This window comes from Acinonyx jubatus, chromosome B2 (genome assembly GCF_027475565.1).
Source record: "Acinonyx jubatus isolate Ajub_Pintada_27869175 chromosome B2, VMU_Ajub_asm_v1.0, whole genome shotgun sequence".
Taxonomy (NCBI): Eukaryota; Metazoa; Chordata; class Mammalia; order Carnivora; family Felidae; genus Acinonyx; species Acinonyx jubatus.
In genome coordinates, this window is record NC_069385.1 from 110,377,365 (window position 1) to 110,398,400 (window position 21,036).

Here is a 21,036-nt window from a genome sequence, read left to right on the forward strand (position 1 = left end):
CTGGCCACAGAGCCCTGGCCCATCATAGCCCTCCATCCCCTGACGCGGTGACTGGCCCAGGGATGAGGAGGACCCCTGGGGCCCGAGGTGGCAAAATGAGAAATGTCAGGTAGACACAGTGCATGAACACACCTCCTTTTCCCACCCCTCCCCCCCTCCCCTGACTGTCACCCTCCCCGTGTGCAGTAGGAGGGAATGAGCTTGTAACCTGGAGAGAGGCACAGCCAGAGATGGGAGGCCTTGCGGACTGTAGAGGCTGCTACAGGGCTGGGGAAAGGTAATAAAACCAGAAGAGGGGCAGGGAGAAGGCCGGGAGGGGGCTTTCCTCTGCAGGAGGTGAAGGGGGAAGGGATGGCTGGGTCAACAAGAGGGCTGTGCCCATGGGACCACCCCATGCTGCGTCTCCACATCATCCCAGAAGGGTCAGAATATGGAGAGAAGCAACACATGGAGGTGACAAGGGGCCCGGTCCGTGATCTCTGTCCCCTCTGCTGCCCCCACGTGTAGCCTGAGGCTCCTGTCCTGCTTCTTCCCCACCCCTCCTCACACAGGCCCAGTCCTCAGAGCCACCACACCGCCTTCCCACTGCTCAGCAATGGGGAGTGTCTGGAGCTACTCGAGAGGCTGAGGGGCCAGCCCTCAGTCCCTTAGTCTCCCTGGTTGGGGAGGGGGGTGTTGGCACATGTCCCAGGGCACGAGTGGCCGCAGGCAATCCAGCATCCAGGCTGCTTACAGGTGTCCCATCCTGGCAGCCCCAGAGCCATGGAATGGCAGGGCGTGTGGCTGCGTCCGCCCAGCCATGGGTACCAGCCGATTTAATTGGGTTGCTAATGAAATGTGCTAAAGAATGGGGAGAAGCTGATAGCCGCTATGCAGGCAGAGGGGCGGCTGCCCACCCCTCCCCTCATTAGCCAGCCCCTCGTTATGCTACTTGCTCCGTCATGGGGCAAAATCTTTTGAGTCTGGCACACAAGATCACCTGGTGGTCTCGGGCAATCCTGGCCAGAGACAATTGAACTTGGCCTCACCAGCTTCTCTGCCCGTCAGTGTGGTAATGCCTGTCTTGGGTTAGACGGCTCAGGACATGATGCGTGCCCAGTCAAGAAGTCTCCTGGGCCACAGGGGGCTGGTCTCCTGTTCCAACCCTGTGGTGACCATTAGATTTCCAGAGTCTCACTGATGCCCCATTGTCTACATAAAGAAAGTGAGGCCAAGTGAAAGAGCCTCTTCCCTGGGGCCCGCAGCAGAGGTAGTGCTGGAACCCGCACCCGCGGGAGTGGACACTGGGCTCTGCAGCACAGCCCCAGGCTGACCAGGGCTGGTTGTGGCTGTGGGCTCTGAAAATGTGAAGAGCCTGAGTGCATATACATGTGGGTGTGGTGTGCATGTGAGTCCTGTGGCTTTGCAGAACGTATGTGGGTATGTGACTGTAAGGAGAGTCTGTGAGTGTGAGTGAATGAGTGAGTGAGTGTGTGTGTGTGTGTGTGTGTGTGTGCTGGGGGGAGGCTGGCTGAATCCTGCCCCTGTCCCGCCCCCATCCAGCTCAGCCTCTCAGGTTTCAGCCACTGTCCTAAAGAAAACAGCCCAGAGTCTGCAGCAGGAAATCGATATTTGGATAGCAGAGGCACCTCTTCCTGCCACGGTCCCCATGAGGGGCCAGGGCCAGGGAGGGGGCCTTCCTGCCCACCTGGACCAGACCTCAAGTTGGTCGGGAGCACCCCACCCCTCCTCCCGGCCTCCCTCACATCCCTCAGACCCCAGCCTTCGGGAAGACCTGAGGTTGAGCAGGGACTGAATGGGAGCCCCCCATCATTGTCCGCCCTCCTCAGGACAAAGAGCCACAGCAGTGAGAAAAATGGCGCTTCTGTGGCCATGGAGGGCGACGGAGCGGCCGTGTCAAAGTCACAGCAATCCCACCTTCCAAATATTCTACAGCCACGGCTTGTTCACGGAAAAGGGCATGTTAGTGCATGTCCTTGTTTGTGGCAGAGAGATAACTGGAAGGGAGTAAGCAGGAGCCGGGGAGCTGGACGGAGGCTTGTCCTTCAGTGGAATTTCAGGCCGCTTTTCAGTGTGCTAGGAAGGTCCCCGGGACAAATGGTCAAGGGATAAAAACAGTGTAGGACAATGTGTCTAGAACCTTGACATCTTTGTAAAATAGAAAAGAAAGAGAGAAAGGAAGGAAGGAAGGAAGGAAAGAAGGAAGAAAATAGGTGTAAAGGCTTGTATGTGCACAGGCTAGACTTCAGAGACTTTCGTACTTTGGGCATGCAATAACTAAGCACAAAAATTCAGATACACAGATAAATAAATGAACACTGGGGGCCAAGCAGATGGGGTTTCTCTCTTGGCTTCCATTTTGACTACGTGACCCTGGGTAGGTCCCTTCCTCTCTGGGTCTTGAGTTTCCTATGTGGTCCTAGAGGTCGGGGAAACCTTGATATTGGGAAAGTGAGGGCTGTGTACCTGTGCATGGGAGGCAGGGGTGGGGGGTGGGGGGGTGGCGGGAGCTGGTGTAGGGGAGGCCGGCAGGGAAATCTTTCTCACCACCTCTTATTACCTCCTCCTGCTACAACTGTACTCCCCTCCCAAAGTCATGGGCTGCTCCTTCGTAGGACACTCCTTAAGAGAGTTGAGATTTCATCTGGCCCTTTTTCTGAGCTCCTTCCTTCCAGAATTCCTCTGGGCCATTCCAGCCTTTGTTCCTGGAAGCGGTGCCCACCCATTTCTCAAGTTTACAAGGCCTTCTGCAGCCCTGTCTTCTCCTCAAGATGGTACAAGTCCAACCACAGGATGTTCTCTCTCTCACTCACCCTGGGCCCCTCCTGACTCTCTCCTGGTCGGGAATGGGGTAGGGAAGGCTCAGCCCAGCCAGGCCTCCCCAGTGTTGGAACCCCCTCCTGCAGTGCTCAGTGCTGTCCTGCCTTGCAGACACGGAGGGCTCTGGCCATGGGGCCTCCCAGGCTTCTGCTAGTCCTGCCAGTTTTCTTCTTCCTCAGGCCCCCTGACAATCAGGGGACTGGAGACTGGGCTGAGTGACCCCCATGCAAGCCATGCTTGCTTTCCGGGGCCAGCCGGGGGGCAAGCCCAGGCTGCGCCGTCCTGAGTCGACCCCTCCCCGGACACTGCTCTGCCACCGACACAGGCGGCACCCAAGCCTCAGAGCCATCACGGAAAGGGCTTCGAGAAGCAGGAGTCAGCAGGAGATTAATTAATCAAAACCCGAACACATCTGTTGTTAATTAATTCCATGCCAAGGGTTAACTCTTCCCACCCTGGACTTCCCCCCTTCCCTTTGATGGGAAGAGGGAAATAATGGTGGGGAGTCTGTACCCTTGCTGCCTTTCGGGGGACCGTGAAGGAGGGAGGGGAACATGAAGAGAAGGGACCCCAGAAGGAAGGCTCATCCATTTGGGTGCTGTGTGTGTGTGAGGGGGGAGGTGGGTGTTTGCTTCGGAGTCTCGGGGTCCGTGGACTCGTGAGTAGTCACGAGAGCCGAGGAAATCTGAGCTGGACAAATAACTTTATTTACAGGAACAAATAGAACAGACCCTCCCTCCATTCCCTCCCTCTCCCCCCTTCCAGTCGTCTCTATACCGTTCCCGTCCCTTCTGGCCCAGCCCTGCCCTCTGGGGGACTTCGGGGGTCACCGCAGGGGTCAGGCCCCCACGGGTCCCAGGAAGGAGACTGGGGAGGGGCTTGGCCCAGGGCGGGCTGGGGTGTCTCACTTCACATTTTGCTGTCCTCGGAGCCTGGGCGGCGGAGGCGGGCGCCAGGGGCGGTGAGAGGTAGAGGAGCGCACCGCCCGCCGACCCCGCCTCCCCCGCGTCCCTGCGCCCCACGTTCACAGTGTTCCGCAGCCCAGGCCGCGGGGCCAGGCGCGGCTCCCACCCCAGCCCGCCCGCCAGGTGTCCGGGGCCACCGTCGGTCCCGGGAACCGCGAGGAGGCGGCGCTGCAGCGGCCCCGCCCCCCCCCCCCCCCCCCCCCGCGCCGCCTCCGCGGAGGTGGCCTCGCGCGTCCCCGCCCCCGGGCTGCGGGCGCGAGAGACCCTGCGGGGGCGGCGGCGGTCAGGAGGAGAAGCAGAGGCCGCAGCACTCCATGCAGATCTCCAGACAGTCGGCGGACTCGCAGCAGGCGTCCACGATGCCGCAGTCCAGGTCGCAGGGCAGGTCGCAGTCGGCGCACTCGCCGGAGCCACAGCAGCAGCAGCAGAGGCACGAGTCCTCGGAGCTGCAGGAGCCGCACGTGGCGCAGTCCAGGACGATGTTGCACAGCGTCAGGAACTCGCAGAACAGGCAGGACAGGATGCAGTGGACGCAGCAGTCTGCGGGCACGGGTGGGGGGACAGGGCCGTGAGACAGCCAAGGGGCCAGGGACCCAGCCACAGGGGGCTCACGAGCGCTCCCCTACCCTCCCACAGCTCAGAGAAATGGGGATTCTTTCCAGGGCATGACCCCAAGGCACAGAGAGTTACATGCACCTGCCCCGTTGGCTTCAGAGCCAGGGTCTGAGCCCAGGCGGTCTGGATCCCAAGGCCCGCTCTTCGACACCCTGAGTCATTTATTTAACACACGCACCGAGTGGTAGCCCGTCCCAGGCACTGTTCTAAGTGTTGGGCATGGATGAAACTCATTTAAACTTGCAAGGATTCCATGAGATGGGGCCACTCTTAGCCCCACTCTACAGATGAAAAAACTGAGGCACAGAGAAGTCACTTCAAAATAGACCCACCAGAATCCTGCCATTCTGCTGCTCTCTCACTGGTCGCCCCACTCCCCGCCTTTGACTACCCCTCCCTGCACCCACTCCCCACACAGTAGCCCAGAGGGACCCTTGCAAAACCTCAGTGGAGTCCATCCCTCCTGTGCTCAGAGAGATCTCACAGTGGCCCCCACGGTCCCACGTGACCTGATCTCCTCCCACACTCTGTCCCCCTGGATCACTCTGCTGTGGCTTTCTACAACCACCATCTCTGTGACCTGCTGGCCGCACCCCAGCTCCTTCAGCCCCGCCCCTGGCCTGCTTCGCCTCCTCCCCACCCCCAGGACTTATCACCTTCCATGGCTCTGCACAGCTTTCTCCTCCTACTAACATGTAAGGCAGGCGTCTTTGTCCGCTGTAGTCACTGGCATGTTACTAGTCCCTAGAAGGTGCCTGACATCGAGGTAAGTAAATGGTAGCTGAATTAATGCGTGAGCCTACCCTTGGGCAGCCAGCGGGGAAACGGTTCAGCTAGGAACCCAAACCAGGCAAGCTGGTTCCACTCAGTGTGCTGCCAGGATTCTGAGCTGGCATCCCTCCCAGGGGCTGGGCACGCGGCAGGTGGGCCCCTGGCCTTCCCTCCAGAGAGTCTCACACCACGGGGGATCTGACTCTCCCGCCTCATTTCTGTGTGGAGGGACTGTGTGGAGGGACAGCTCGGAGCCCCTGCAACCTACCTACAAACTGAACGAGGGCGTTCTCTTCAAATGCAGATCCGATGGAAGTCACTACCTTGTTTAAAACCCTTCAATGGCTCCCAATTGCCTTCCAGATAAAGTCTAGGTCCAGGGTAGAGTTAACCAGGTGCCTCCCACCCCCAGAGCCCCTGCCTTTTTGGGGTCTCACCTTTCCCCATTCCTTACATAATTTCCATGATCTAGCCAAACTAGCCATTTCTCACTTCTGTGTTAATGCCCCTCCTGGCTAGATACTCCTACTCACCCTTTAAAGCTTGCTCAGACACCTCGGGAGCCTGCCCAGACTGGTCCTCCCCAGCTTTCTGGGCTGGTGTGGGGTCCCCTGGGGTTGTTTGCATAATCTCCAGTGTGTGGCTCTGTCAGTGTATTTATCACCCCATATGGTGATTACCTGTTTGTCTTTCTCATGAGAGCTTTAGAGGCCACGGACTGGTTACCCAGCACAGGGCCTGGCTCGTAGCAGATGCACAGTACATTTTAAATGAATGAACACTTCCTTCATAATTAAGACTGTTGGGCAGAATCTGTTCTGTGGGAAAGTTGGTGAACACATTACGTGCAAATGTGCACATTGAATCCTGTTTGCAGAAGACCAGGCCGGACGGAGTCCCCCAGAGTGGACAGGGCTCACTTAAAAATTCTGGGGTGAAGGTCAAGTACCACTGAGCTACAGGGGGGCATCACCCATGCTGAACTGATGCCTCATGAGGCGGGAAAGCTGGCTGCCCAGGGCGGCCCTGCAGAGGCCCCTCTGCATGGCAGGAACGATGGCTGGCGTATCTGGGTTCTCTGACTTCCCGCCGCACCACGGCACCCCCCTCACCCCCGCCGGAGCACAGTCCTCGCTGCACCCCCATGTGAGTATCTGATGATGGTGCCTCATTTTATTCTGCTGGGTGTCCTGCTCTCACTAAACAGAGGGTCCATTCCTTGAGGGAAGCTGTGTTTCCAGAAACGGGGTGGCTTACACAGGCTCAGCCCACATGGTTTTCTTCCTTGTTACAGTAACTCTCCGTGAGCAGAGATGGGGAGGGGCTGGTCTTGAGAACGCAGCCGTGCCTCGATTTACCCACCAGGTGTAGTTGGCCAGATTCCCAGGCCAGTCTCCTGGGCCCTACCCAGATGTTCAGAGCCGGTAGGCCTGGCGTGGGGCTGAGACTGAACTTCTAACGAGCAACCTGGTGAAAATGCTGCTGCATCATGCCTTCGGAGGCCTCTCCCAGGGAGAGGTGGGATGGGGTGCTTACCTTCCTGCGCCTGGAGGGGGATCTGGGAGGCAGCAGATTTGGTGCTGCTCTTGCCCTTCTTGCTGCCCTGGCTGGCGAGAGACGGGTGCGTCTGCAACTTCCGGTGGGCCTTGGGGCCACCCAGGGCACCATTCCCCGCCCGCCTGGTGCTGCCCAGCTCCAAGGGGTGGCCTGAGCCATTCGCCACTAGAGGGGTGCAGCCCAAGGGGTTCCCCTGAGGCTGGCCTAGAAAGATAATGAGAAAGGTTAATGGGGGACCCCGGGGTGGGGTGGGGAGCCACAACCTCCCAGAGCTCTGGCCCGGTCCTTAGATACACCACAGGCCAACTAGCCGGCCTTGTATTCTGCAGATGGGGAAACTGAGGCCCAGAGAGCAGAACTGACATGCCCGGAGGCACACCAGGAAATAGCAGAGTTGAGCCTGGCCCATGACTCCCAGGCCAGTGCTCCCTCCAGAAAAGACTGAGGTGCAAGGCAAGAGGAGGGACTCAGAGCCCTGGACCCCATCTTCTTACCCCATATGAAATCCATTCTCCTGCCCTTGGATTCCTGGGGTTTTGGCAAGAGGGACGGTGGTCAGGGGTAAGGACTGTTTGGCTGGGGTGAGGAAGGACAGCAGCGAAGCAGTTAACCTTCACCTCAGCCCCTGCCAAGCCCCCAGCTGTTTTTGCCCTTCGTGTGCTGGGTGATTTATTGGAAACATCTGTTTGGAGATGAACGCCCTGGCCCTGGACTCCAGGGGCCCTCACAGCCCCTCTCTTCCCCTCGGCTCCCCTGCCCTGTCTGCCTCTGTGGGGTGGCTGGCAGAGTCTGCTGTGGGGCCCTGGGGGTCTGGGTGAGAAGGGTGACAAGGGAAGAGAGGCCAGCGGTGGGGGAGGGGGGGTCCCCGAGGCCAGGAATTCTCTGAGTCCCCATCTCAGGCTGAGGGACCAAACTTCAGCTTCATCAGTGGGGTACAGGGAAGCTGGGTCTGGGGATCCCCCCAAAGCACCCAGTCCCTTTCCTCACCTCAGGTTTGCTCACCTGGATGGCATGGTTCTGTTCACAAGAGATGAGGGGAGGTGTGTGTGTGTGTGTGTGTGTGTGTGTGTTTGGGGGAGGGGAGGGAGAAGCAGAGCTCTGGGACCCCTCAGCCACTCAGGGCTGCTGATCCCTGGGCAGGACTCTGTAAATGTGTAAGTGTGGGACATTTCCATCTCTACGAACTGGGGTCTGGGTCCCCGAGTCCCGGCAGGCTGAGGAGAGGGGAAGATGGCCTCAGAGCGTCCCCTGACTGGGGAAGCGTCCCCTGGTTGGGCCTTCTAAGAAATGGTGGCGGTCACATCCAGTCAGGGAGCACTGACTGCTCGCCTCCACCCTTCTAAGCACTTGTCATGCTGATTCTCTCACCAAAGCCTCTGAGTATCTCCATAGGGCAGGACCCACCTTTCACAGAGGAGGAAACGGAGTCCTAGAGGAGTACAGTAACTTGTCCAAGGTCCCACAACTAGTAAATGTCGGAGGTGGGCCCGGCCTGGAGGCTAAGAGCTGGGGCTTGGGACGCAGAGGCAGGAAGGGAGCAGAGGCTGGGAGACGGAGGACTGGGGAATAGGCTGCTACATCACAACCATCACTAGTCTCGGAACTAGTAGCTTACGCGTGGAGCTGTGATGAGGTACCAGCACCGTGCCGAGAGCTTTCTGTGTCATAGTTGTGACAGATCGACTATTACCGGCCCCATTTCACAGATGAAAAAACTGAGGTGTGGAGAGGGTAAAACCTACCCAAGATTCCACAGCGAGGAAGTGGAGTGGGGAGGGGATGGAGGCTGTGAGAAAGGAGCCGAGGACCAGGTGGGGAGTCAGGAGAGGATGGGAGCAGGGCTCTGGAGCAGCTCCACGCTGGGAGCCTTTGGCCCTGAGGTGTGGCTGGTGCCTGCATCTGGGTAAACAGGGGTAAGGCCATGGGAAGCAGCCAGGCCTGAATCATCCTGCTCCCACCTCTTGGCCCCGTGGTGGCGGGAGACCGGCCCGAGTCCTTGGCCAGCTTCCGTGCCCCCTGCCCTGATGCCTAAACATGGGCACAGTGACCAGAGGGCGGGAGTGTGTGGTGAGCTGAGGGCCCTGGGAGGTTCGGGCAGACACAGAGCTTGCCTGTGGCCATAGCCGTGGGGGTGGCCGTGGGGACTGAGTCACAGAGCAAACACTCGGGCCCATAGACACAGAGGTGTCTGTCCGACTCCCATCCAGGCCCCCTCCTCTGTGGCCACGGCGCTGACCTCTTTCTCTCGATTCTGCGGGTGGGTGTGTCTAGAGGAGGCTGAGGGCAGTTCGCTAGCAGGATTTAGTAACCCCGACTTCCAGGGAGTCCAACTTAGCCCCAGATGCCCTGGCTGAAGGCAGCTCCCTGCTGAGCCCTGCCAGCTGGGCAGGAAGGCACAGGGAGAGCACTGGGCTGGGAGACCTGAGTTCCCCAGCTGTGTCCAGGCTGAGTGGTTCTGTGTGCCTCAGTCTCCTCATCTGTAAAATGGACTTGGCAAGAGCTATCCTGCTGCCTCGCTACAGGCTGCTTTGAAGAGCTCGTGAGATCCTTTAGGGAGAGAAGGTTGGAAAGTACAAATGTGTCTACAGATTTTGTGGATCTTATTATTAAATACAAATGGCTCTGGCTGCCCCTCCGCCTCTCTCGAGAGCGAAGGGGAAGAATTCCCTCCCTCCAGGACCTCCTCGGAGGCCTCCTCGGGCCAAGCCTGGGGGTGGGCTCCCTTCTGCCCAGGGCAGCTGGGGGCTCCTCTCCTGCCTCTTCACCCTTGACGCCCGGAAGGGTGGGATCCAGCGGGGCTCTGCTCTGGCTCCCTGCCCCCAGCACCCCCAGCCCCCTTCTTCCCTTCATACGGCCACACGCCTTCTTGTCCTGAACCATATCGCCTGGAGCCTGTCCACACTCCTTGTGAACTGATCTTATACCAGTCATTTTGTCTGTGGCGGTCTCTTTCCTAGACAGAAAGGACAGTGACCACGTCACAGGCCTTTCCGTCGCCCACCCCTCAAGGTCCTGGCCCTGTGCTAGGCTCCCGCGGGCGACGGCTGCGTTTCCGCCAGCCCGTATGAATCAGATTCCCTGGCGCGACCCCTCCATGTTGCCACCCGCATCCCCTGGCTCCCTAGGACTCACGTGTCACAGCTTCTGTGGGGCCGTCGAGGTCAGTGCTGTCCAGGGCCTGAGGGGCCCCAGGGCCATCGCCTTGGGGCATCGGGGGTGCCGCCTCTTCCAGGGAGTCCTCCTCCAGCGCTGCCTCCACAGGGTGCGTGGATCCTGTTACTACCTCCAGCTCAGGCAGGAGGGGTTGGGTCTGGGCTAGAGAAAAATCAGACGACGAAGGTATATTTTCCTGGTGCCCTCCTGTCTGCCCAGCCCTGGTCCCCTTCCCACAGCCCAGAATGCCATGAGCCCTCATTCTCTGTCTCTTTGTACCAGCTACCCAGCCCTTACCCTATCTGGCAACAGTGCCAGGCTCCAAAATAGAAAGTTCCCAAAACAAAATCCACGAGTGATCAAGGGTGTGTGTGTGTGTGTGTGTGTGTGTGTGTGTGTGTAAGTGCACGTGAGTGCATGTGTTTACATGTGTCCGTGTGGTTGTCAGGGAAAGGGGCCAGAGATGTGCAGTGTTTTTTTTTTAATGTTTATTTGTTTATTTTGAGAGAGAGAGAGAGAGAGACAGAGAGAGAGAGAGACAGAGAGCACGAGTGGGGGAGGGGCAGAGAGAGAGGGAGCCCGAATCCCAAGCAGGCTCCTTTCTGTCAGTGCGGAGCCCGGTGCGGGGCTCAGTCCCACAGACTGCAAGATCATGACCTGAGCCGAAATCAGGAGGCGGACGCTCAGCTGACTGAGCCACCCAGGCGCCCCAGCGATGTGCAGTATGAAGGGAAGTGGGGAGAGGAGGCAGAACCACGGAGCAGGAGAGAACAGACAGATGGTCAGTGATGGAGAGTAGGGACAGGCATCGAGAGTGATGGGGGTGGGGGGCTCATGACTTCAGCTCAGGTCATGATCTCGTGGTTTAGGGGTTCGAGCCCTGCATCAGTTCAGAGCCTGCTTGGGAGTCTCTCTGCCCCTCCCCCACACTCACTCTCTCTCTCTTTCTCAAAATAAATTAAAAAAAGAAAAGAGTGACAGGGGAAGAACCAAAGGGACAACGAAAGGGAGAGAGAGAGAGAGACAGCATCAGAAGGCAGGTTTGGGCACCGAAAGAGGGAGCCCCCAGAAGCCCCATGACAGACAGCCTGGGACAGGAGGGAGGTTCAGTAGAGAGAAAGTGAGGGGGAGGCAGGTAAGGATGGGGACAGAGGCAGAGGCGACAGAGAAGGGAACATGGTTACTGGAAGGGCGAGAGTGACAGATAGGGCGAAGCCCGGTCAAATAGAGAGGATGAGAGCAGGAGAAGGCATCAGAGACCTGGGGGTGAGGAGAAGGACGGGCCTGAGGCGGAGGGGCCGGGCAGGAAGAGAGGCAGGGAGCCGGCCCAGGAGGCTGGGAAGAGGCGGACCGCAGCCACATGTAATTACAGTGAGGAGCTCAGCCCCTCAGTGCAGGGTGGGCGGAAGGCAGAAATGGAGCAACCTTCAAACCCACAGCTCCTGAGGTGGCAAGACTAGGGCCCCCTGGGCCCAGGGCAAGAGGGTTAGGGGGATGGGAGGTAGGGGAGGGCGGCAGAAAGGGGCCTGGACTCCCAATCCCCCCCCCCCCGCCCGGTGCCACCCCTGGGGTGCGGGAAGGCCTGACTGAGGGTACGCTGGGAGCCGGGAGGGTGAAGTCGGGGGTCATGGGGCCCCGGAGCCAGGTGGGCAATTACAGGGTACAGGGTGCAGCCTGATCCTGTCATCAGACCACCGGTTGTGTATTCAGGGTAACAGGGGCTCAGAGAGGGTGCTCCCCGCCCCCCCCCCCCCCGCATGCCATGTTGGAAGCAGGAGAGACATAGAAACAAGAGACACAGAGAGACACAGAGACCACGAGGGCACAGGGAGAGGAGAGCCACAGTCAGAGAAGGAAAAAAACGGGCAGAAACCCAGAGAGTAAATGATCAACACCCGCCTGTGCCCACCAAACAAAGTGACCGAGAGAGACACGCCCAGAGCGACCGAGAGATAGACAAAGACTAGTCTTGGAAACAGAGACAGACTCAGTCACAGAGAACACAGGGGCATGCATACGCTGTCCTTCTCTGTCCTTCTCCAAAAGAAGGGGGTAGGGAGAGGAGGGTGATCATTAGAGGAGTCGATGAGGGCTGGGCATGCAGGTCTGGGGGGTGGGAGCAGCCGGAGGGGAGGGATCCATCCAGGGGCTCCGCTGCCTCCCTGGGCCCCGAGCAATCCTTGTTCCAAAGATCCTGGTCCCCGTGGCCAAGGGGATGAGGCCCCGGGAACCCAAGTAAACAGGACAGACAGCACTAGACCGAGGGACGTGCTCACACCTGCCTGGGAAAACCACAGGCCCTTCGAAGAGACAGGAGCCGGGGCAGGAGGGGGGCGCAGGGCTCCTGAATCTTTGGAGGGCAGCAGAGTTATGTGTTGGGCGCCCCTCACGGTGACCATGGCTGCTCCAGGGAGGCAGGGGGAGGGTTCCCTCCAGCCCCACCCACTCTTTGGGCCCGGTGAAAGCCCCCTCACTACCTGGGGTAACGAGAGCAGAGTCAAATGCCTTCTGGAAGATCATACGGGTGGGACAAGAGGAGCAGGTGAGCACAGAGACACCCGGGGAGGAGCAATGCCTACCAGATGGCACCTCTCCTAGCCCTGAGCCTGGTCTAGACAACAGCTCAGACACGGCTCCTGGGGGCTAAGACCAAGCTGGCATGAACATGGAGGTTCAGGGTTTGAGTCCTAACTCCCAGGAAGGGAGGAGCCTGACCCGTTCCAGCCTTTGGCCCTAGAGACACCGCGCCATGGCCCTGACAGCCAGCACTGTCCCTCCCATGTGGTGTCATGAAAAAGGCCTGAGCATGGAGCTGGAAGACCCACGCCCTGGCTTTTATCAGTAACCAGCTTGGGCAAGTGACCAGAACTTGTGTTCCCTTGTGTGTAAAGACAGGTCCTAGTGCTTATCCCTCAGGGTTTCAAAGAGTAGAAGAAATGTTCAGCAGTCCCCTGGCATGTAGGGGGCCATTCATGAACCTCTCCTCTCCCTTCCTTTCCTTTCCTCCCTCCCTTCCTTCCTTCCTTCTTCCTCTCCTTCCTCCTTCCTTCCATTCTTCCTTTCTCTCCTCTTCCTCTCCTTCCTTCTCCTCTCTCCTTTCCTTCCTTCTTCTCCTCCTTCTCTTCTTCCTTCCTTCCTCGCTTTCCTTCCTCCCTCCCTCCCTTTCCTTCCTTCCTTCCTCCCTCCCTTTCCTTCCTTCCTTCCTCCCTCCTTCCCCTTCCTTCCTCTCTCCCTTCCTTTCCTTCCTCCCTCCCTCCTTTCCTTCCTTCCTCTCTCCCTCCCTTTCCTTCCTCCCTCCCTCCTTTCCTTCCTTCCTCCCTTTCTTTCCTTCCTTCCTCCCTTTCTTTCCTTCCTTCCTCCCTTTTTCTTTCCTTCCTTCCTTCCTTCCTTCCTTCCTTCCTTCGTTCCTTCCTTCCTTCCTTCTTCCCTCCCTCCCTCCGTCCCTTTCCTTCCTTCCTTCTTTTCTCCCTCCCTTTCCTTCCTTCCTTCTGCCCTCCCTCCCTCCCTCCGCCATTGGTTTAACATTTATTAAGCAGCTATAATGCAACTTACAATACGTCAAGTGCTGGGTAGACCAAAATGAGACAGACCAGGTCACTGCCCCAGGAGTTCTCTGTGGGGGGTGGGGGGCGGTCACACACACTGAGGGGCAGGAGGTACGCTAGGCTGTGGAAGCACAGAAGATGGGCACTCATCCAGGGGTGAGTGTGCGTGCTGTGTCTCTAGGACATTTCCCGGAGAAGACAACGATCACACTGGGTCTTGGATAATCAGCAAAGAAGGGGAAAAAGACATTTCAAGAATAGCAGCGGGAAGCCAACATCCCAGGGTGAACGGTTACATCGTGAACAAGGGAAGCCACAGTCATTTGGTGGCGTTGAGGCTGGTGAGCCTAGAGAACTGGGGCCTTGTGGTCGCTTCCCAGGCTTTCTCCTGAGGTCACTGGGGTGCACCGGGATGACACCATCCGTTCTGCCACAGAGGAAGCCAGGACTGCAGCTCCCTTGGCCCCCCTCCAGGGTTGGAAAGGGATAAAGGTGAGAAAGCGGGGTTAGGGAGACTGGTCCCCATTTCTGCCCTCCACCCCTAGTGTCGCCACTCTCTGGCGGTCTCTCCTTGTAGGTCACCTGTGGGGCTGGTGACCTCGAGGCCAGTGCAGACAGGAAGTTAGACAGCCCAGCCCAAGTTCCGAGGAGGCCCTCCTGAAGGAAACGGGCCATTCTGGGGCAAGGCTCAGACCTGGAAGGTTATTAGGGAGGAAAGACAATCCACTCCAGTCATCGTGACCTGGAAACATAGAGGACAGGCCTCCTGGAGTGAGGAGGGGACCCAACAGACGCGACCCTGAGGGCACAAGGAACTCGTGCTGAGTGCCCAGAGACACGGAAGCAAAATGAGGAGGTATTAAGAAGTGGCGGGGAGACCTGAGCTATGACCGAGATACTACCCAGATGGCCCAGTGCCCAGGTGCTGGACCAGGAAACAGCTTTCCCTAGAAGCCCATGGCGCAGAAAAGTCAGACGAGAGGTGGAGCTCAAGTGCTCAACCAAGAGACCAAGCCCCAGCCCTGCATCTCTCTCTAGGGTCTCCATCCACAAGAGGGAACTATAGAAAGGCAGCAGTCCCTCTGCCTTGACACACTTTCTTCCCTGACACAGGATAGGGTTCAAGCCAATGCCCTGAGTTCTGGAAAGGCCTCCCAGAAGGGAGCGGAAAAGTCCCCTTTAAATCTGCAAGCCCAAGAGGGAAGGTAGGGAGACCCACAACTTCAGCAGGAGCCCTGGGGGCTCCTTCCTCCTGCCGTCCTCCAAGGTGAGGGGTGCTCCTGGACCGCAGAGTACGGGGAATTTCTTTCGGTGGGATGGGTTCACTCTGGGGCCCTTGTTCCGGAGCTCCAATGCCTGGTCTCTCAAACCCAGCCCTCTCCATTATCTTGTGAGCAGTGGATTCAGGCTGCTCCCCCTTGGACTTCTGCCCGTCTCTGGAGAGGGACAGGATCTCTCTGCTCAGAGGGTAGGGACTGGAACCTCGGACCCCAGTCTCTACTTGGCCTGGCATTCAAGGCCCCTCAGTCTACATCTTCAGCCTGATGAATGGACAGGGATTCTGTTTCCAGGCAGCCGGACCTCTCCATGGTCTCAGGCCACCACCGAGCCTTCTGACCAATCCATCCTTGCTTACACACTCCTCTTGACCGGAAGGCCCTACCCCTCCCTTCTCCCACTCCTCCAATCCAACCTATCCTTCATGGCCCAGCTCCAGCTTCACCCTTTTCTCTAGAAAGCCTTCCCTTGATCTTCAAGCCAATAGTCCCTCCTTAGAGTGGCCCCTCTCCTGAGAACTTAGGACCCATTTAACACCTGTTGTTACTTATATCTCACAGTGAGGTCACAGCTCCTTGACCAGACAGACCGCAGCCCTCCCCAGCTTGCTCCCGTGGTGTCACGGTTCATCTCTGCACCCCCAGTGGGCACTCGACAAATATTCCATTGGTGAGGACTGAGTCCTGGAATTTGGAATGCCCCAGGTCAGGGGCAGGAGGGAGAATGAGGGGGTGAGGATTAGGGGTAGCACTTGGCTCCAGACTCCAAGAAGGCGAGAATGTGAGCTCACTGGATGCACACTTGTGACACATCAGTCCCAATCCCAGCCACCAGGCTGAGGACTGAAGACAGCCTGAGCTGGCCAGTTAGGCTGGGTCGGGTTGGTTTTATTTTAGGTCTGAAGGCTCCAATTCCCCAGGAAATTCAATTTAGAACCAAAAGCAGGAATGTGACGCCCCAGTGCTGGACAGAAATCTGCCGTGGGTAAGGAAGCCAGGCTCTCCGGGGCTCACAGGGGTGGGTGGGGAGGAGGTACTGGGGGAGCCAAGGGTGTGGGGGCTTGGCCACTTGCCCCAGCCAGAGCTACCCTGAGTCCCCTTGCACCCCGTCTGCATCTTGGGTGGCTGAGGGAGCGGGGGGAACTTGCTCCGAGGCTGTCCTGCCAGCAGGGCCCCCAGAGGCAGCGCTCTGGCCTTGCTGTTCTGTCAGCCCTCAGCAGGGAGTGTGGGGGATTCTGGTCTCGGCGTCTGTGGGGTTTTGGCTGGGTCTCCTGCGGTTTGGGCTTCCTGGGCAGCAGGGTTCTTTCTCCCAAGGCGGCAGAGCCAGGCCTCCTCGAGTTATGAAAGCCACATTGTCTGGCCCAGCTCAGGCTGGGGAGGGGGCTCGCTGGGGCTCTGGGTCAGGGGAGCCTTAAGTTACAGCCTAGAGTTTACCCCTCCAGGTGGCCCACCCTCCCTGAGCACATCCACCCCCCTCGGCTCCCTGCTAGCACTCGGAATGGGTCACACAGGAGAGTCGAGCTTGCAAGGAGGTAGTGGGGGAGAGAGCGGAGAAAACGGATGAGCAGAGAAAGAAGGCAGGGCGGGAGAGAGAGGGTGGGAGAGAAAGAGGAGAGGCCCAGAAAGTGAGGAGGGGTGAGAGAAGCCGAGAGGGAGAGAGGTTCCCAGACACAGAGAAAGATCCTTCCTGGCCCTCGCCCCAACCTCTCTCTCCAGGCTGAAGAAGGAGTCCACTTCTTGGAGGAGCTTATTCTCCAGAAGTCTCTGCTCCAAGGGCCCCACAAAGAGGAGAGAGAATCTGAGGTCTAGTGGGGATACTCAGCAGGCACATAAGTCCCATCTTCGCGCTGGCCTTTAGCCAGACATCTCCCACTTGCCCTTGCCCCACTGAAGTGGCCCTGGGTGTGCAGCAGATAGACCTGGGGAGGTGACAGCCTCTCCAACAGGCACACAGGCCCCTATGGGCAGAGGTGGAGACTGAGGCCAGAGAAGGGAAGGAAATTGTCCAAGGCTATGCAGGGAGTTGGTGTCAGAGACCCAGGACCAGACCTTCTTTATTCAGAGTCTCAAAGAGGGGAGAAAGGGAGAGTGGGGGTGGGTGAGAGGAAGGCAAAAGAATATGAGACTAACCTAGAGCTGAAGTCCTGAAATCTGGGCCTAGATTCTTGTTCTCCGCCACACTGCCCCCCAACAAATCCCCACTTCTCCTGGGCCCCGCGTGCCACTGTGAGCCTCAGTTTACATCCGCACAATGAGGAGAATGGACTGAGAGCCACAGCCTCAGGGCTCCCACCCCGTATCTCTCTGGGAGTCGCAAAGCCTTCCTGGGGTGGGAGGCTCCCACAAGAATCCCAGAGAGGTTACAGACCCTGCGAGGTGGGGGAAGGGGCATTTCACTCCAGCTATGGGCACTTGGTTGGAGTGTGTGTGTGTGTGTGTGTGTGTGTGTGTGTACGCGCGCGCCTGCAGGGTGGGAGCGGCGAGGCCCGGGTGGGGAGGAAGACGAGGGAGACAAGATGGCAAGGAGGGGAGGGGCCGGGTCCTGTAGCAGCTTTCGGCGGACAAAAGTTTTCTGGAAGCGCTAGGCTCTCGTTGGATTGGGGGAAGGGAAGGAGAGAGAGACTCAGACACCCCAACCCCAGCCTGAGGCCCCCATAAATATTTACACACTGGGCAGAAACGGTTGGGACACAAGTCCCAGACGGACAGACACCGCGGGGTGTGTGTGTGTGTGTGTGTGTGTGTGTGTGCGCGCGCGCGCGCGCCTGGTGTTGGGAGTGGGGGTAATTGGAGCCAGTTTGGCGCAGCCGCGGTCTCCATTCGGCCCTGCCCCCATCACCCCAGCCCTCTACTCTCCTTGGACCCAGTCCCCATACCCAGTCTCCTCACCCCCACCTCCACCCAAGCTCCCCGGACCCGTCTCCCCGCGTCTCCCGGAGGAGGAATGAGAATTAACAAATCCCCCCAACCAACTCCCCCACCCCCCCCACCCCTCCTTCCCCCGGCTTGGCCGCCCACCCCGCTCCCTTCCAGTCTCTCTCTTCAGCCGCGGTCCTACCTGGGCCCGGGGCTGCGCTGGGGGCTCCATGGGGCGCGTCGCAGTGAGGGGGGCGCTGGCCACTCACCTGGGACATCGGCCCGGGACCTGCAGAAAACAGGGCTCAGCAGGCGAGGCCGACCTTCCCCTAGCGCCAGCAGGGGAGGGGGGAACGCGCAGGGGCGGGGGGGGGAGTATTCGGGCCGCAGACGCGCGCCTCCCCCCTTTCCAGCGCGGCCCCCCGACCAACTTACTCGTGCAAGCTGCGCGCTACTCGTTCAGCCGGCGGGGATCACGGCGCGGAGGCTGCCATGCGCGCCTGCGGAGGGCGCCCCAGCCGAGGGGCCGCTCGGCTCCCCGCCGCTCGCCCCGCGCCCCCTCCCCTCTCACTCGCTCCTTTCTCCCATTTCGGCGCCAGCTCGCGCCGCTCGCCCCCTTCCTTCTTCCTTCTCCCTCTCCAGCCCCCTCGCTCCTCCCCCGCTCGCCTCTCCCCTCCCTTCTTCCCAGGCCCACCCTCTTCCCGCCCCCTCCCCGGCTTCCCCGTCGCCCCCTCCCCCCCACCCCCACGTCCCTTCCCCGCGCCTGGCCGGGCGCTGCCAGGGCCGGACACGTCTGTCCGCGGGGCGCCGCGGCCGGAGCCCCCACAGGAAGCCGATTCCGCGCGTTTCCTCCGCGACTTCGGGGCTGGGCCCCAGTCTCCCCAAATCTCCGCCCGCCCCCAGGCCCAGCGCCCCGAGGGGCCGCACCAGGGGCCGCGCCCTCGCCTTCTCCTGCCCTAAACTCTGCAAAAGTTTTCGGGAAATCAGGAGAACGAGAGAGAGAGAGAGAGAGAGAGAGAGAGAGAGAGAGAGAGAGAGAAACCGCTGTGACCACAACCACCTCCAGCCAATGGTCTGAATAATTGTGGCCCCAAATCTCGTTGTCCCAAAGATGGGAGTGATCAAGGCCCTCGGGCACCCTTCGCCCACCCCCTCCGCCTGGGGCCTGGGGCTCACAGACCTCGTGCCCACTCCGCCAGAAGCTGTCCCTCCGGGAAATCCGGTTAGTGACCATCTAGCCTCCCGCGTCCGGTAGCAGCCCCGAGCATCCCTAATCCGCACCCCCCCACCCCCGCCCCCTGCCCCGGCCCTGCCAGCTGTGCGTGGGAATTTGTGTCAGAAAACCAACTTTGGAGGCAAAGAGAGGTTCTCCGAGTTGAGCCCTTCTTTTGGCTCCAGACCGGAGTCTGAGGCCTTCCAAACTGCGGGTGTTCGGGAAAGAGAGAAGGGGCCCCTCCAGGCAGGGACAGCCCGACAGCATATCTGGAATCGCGAGCTGAGTCCCTCCTCGGGGCGGTGGGGACAGGAAGGAGCCGCCATCAGACAGCCCGAGGTGGGGGGTGGGGGGCGAGGACTTTCAGCGTGACCCCGGGACCAGGTCCCCGAGAATGGGGGAGGGCTTGGAGCCTGCGGCCCGCTGGGCGTGCCCGTGGGATGATCCTCAGGTGGGGCCGCCGCTGGGGTGACAGCGTCTGGGCCACACTTGACCCGGGCCGCCTCGGAGCCGAGTCTGGGCGCCCCACCACGCCGGCCAGTGAGCAATTAGGGAGGCGGCGGCGCCAGGCCAGTTCGCCTAATCCCGCCTTCCAGCCCGGGCTTGAAGCAGGGGGCTGGGACACCGGGAGCCGAGTGAGTGACTCGGGGCCTCTCCTCGGCCTCCTCCAGCCCCCGCAGTCGCTACTTACGCCGCTCGAAGGCCCCTGCGGCGCCGTCGCGGCAGGGGCAGGACTGCCGTGGCCCCACGGCGCTCGCTCGCCACGCTCTCGCCACCCGCGGCCGCGTCCGTGTGATGACCCCAGGTGGCTGCGACCGGAAAGGGGGGGGGGAGGGCCTGGAGGAAAGGTCCCGCTCCCGGGGCCGGGCTGCCTGCTGCGGGGCCCGGGCCTGGCGCCCCGGGAGCCAGCCCGGACCAGGCTGCGGTCTGGGAGCTCTGGAGAGCAGAGTGAACTCCCCCTTCCTGGCAAGGGCTGAGTCACCGGGACGCACCCGCGCCCGGCTCGGCGACTGCTGCATTCTTACCGGCTTACCTGGGCCAGCGGCGTGGGCCTCGCCCTCCTCCAAGGGGGTGGGGGGACGTTGTCTCCAGGGACCGTCTCTGTCTGCCCTCTCCTGCACCACAGGGCCCCCTCTTCAACCACACCCCCTAGATGGGCACCGTTTCTCCCTTCTCAGTCTCTATCCAGGGCCCCTAAACTCTGGATCAGTCCAGTCCCCCGACCTTAGGGTCCCAAGTCTCCTGCTTGAGCCCAAGTCCTAGGAATCTGGCCCAGGACTAGTATGTTTGTTTTGTTGGAAATGTAAAATAGGCTTTGAATCGAATCCCCACATGCTGGTTTTACAGGTGTGCTCAGTTTGTGAAAATTCAGCAAGGTGAGCGTTTCAGGTACATGTGCTTCGTTGTATGTTTATTATACATGAATAAAGGTTTAAAAAATCAACACTCATCGAAATCAACATTCCAGGACAGAGCACAGTAGGATGTGATGGCCAGGTGGTGGGCCTTGTCATGGGACTACAGTTCACATCCCAGCCCCACCATCCATATGTTTCCCTGGTGAAATCTTTGCATCTGTCTGAGCTTCAGGAGGGATGAATATTGGGGCCCTCGGTGTCGAACTCAATCCTTTCACCATTGTCCAGGAGCAGGACTAGGGTAAGGTATACGGGGCACTTGGCTGGGGTGCAAAATTTAGAAGGATGCCAAGATACATCACGTTTTAATCCAATTATTTTAGTATTTAAAACACCCAAATCAGCAAATTCCAGCCCTGCCAGCTAGCTGCCTGTTTCCATAAATAAAGTTTTATTGGAACCAGGGCTGGCGTTAGAGTGAAGCCAGGGAGACAGGATCGTGCAAGTTCAGGGTTAGACCCTGCATTGATTTACAAAATGTTGGCATTTTGTGCACCGTGGATTTTTTGCATTAATTTTGATTTTTAGATATATTGCAGGAAGATACTGTTTATTGTCATTACGGTGTTTTCTTCTTCTTTTTTTTTTAAGTTCATTTATTTTGAGACCAAGAACAAGTAGGGGAGAGGCAGAGAAAGAGAATCCTAAGCAGGCTCCGCCCTGACAACGCGGGGCTCCATCCCACAACCGTGTGAGATCACAACCTGAGCCAATACTGAGAGTCAGACGCCCAACAGACTGAGCCACCCAGGCCCCCCTTCATTATGGAGTTTTTTCTGATGCCCCTTGACGTTTTTCATCTGAGCCAAGTGCCCTGATCACTCTAGGCCTTACACACCACTTTCC

The 21,036-nt window shown here is 59.3% G+C and overlaps 1 protein-coding gene across 3 annotated transcripts; it reads right to left on the reverse strand.

Annotated features, from left to right (window-relative positions):
* Positions 1–3,504: 3,504 nt before the first annotated feature.
* Positions 3,505–19,686, reverse strand: MDFI (MyoD family inhibitor). Of its 3 annotated transcripts, none has more exons than XM_027057790.2 (5): positions 19,464–19,686; positions 17,762–17,848; positions 9,861–10,043; positions 6,708–6,932; positions 3,505–4,325 (listed from the first exon to the last, which is right to left on the reverse strand). In XM_027057790.2, the coding sequence occupies exons 2-5, from the start codon at positions 17,835–17,837 to the stop codon at positions 4,069–4,071; spliced, it is 741 nt and encodes a 246-aa protein (XP_026913591.1). In that variant the 5' UTR covers positions 17,838–17,848; positions 19,464–19,686; the 3' UTR covers positions 3,505–4,068. The 3 variants fall into 3 exon arrangements, with proteins under 3 accessions (XP_026913591.1, XP_026913592.1, XP_026913590.1); XM_027057791.2 differs by lacking the exon at positions 19,464–19,686 and adding an exon at positions 18,740–18,809; XM_027057789.2 differs by lacking the exon at positions 19,464–19,686 and adding an exon at positions 17,995–18,203.
* Positions 19,687–21,036: the final 1,350 nt, after the last annotated feature.

Bases quoted from the DNA above. Each gene is read 5' to 3' on its own strand.
- MDFI (XM_027057790.2), bottom strand. From the start codon at position 17,837: ATGTCCCAGGTGAGTGGCCAGCGCCCCCCTCACTGCGACGCGCCCCAT. The intron at 6,933-9,860 runs GTGAGTCCTAGG...TTATCTTTCTAG, and splicing joins CCCCACAGAAGCTGTGACAC to GCCAGCCTCAGGGGAACCCC. The intron at 4,326-6,707 runs GTAAGCACCCCA...CCGTGCCCGCAG, and splicing joins CCCCCTCCAGGCGCAGGAAG to ACTGCTGCGTCCACTGCATC.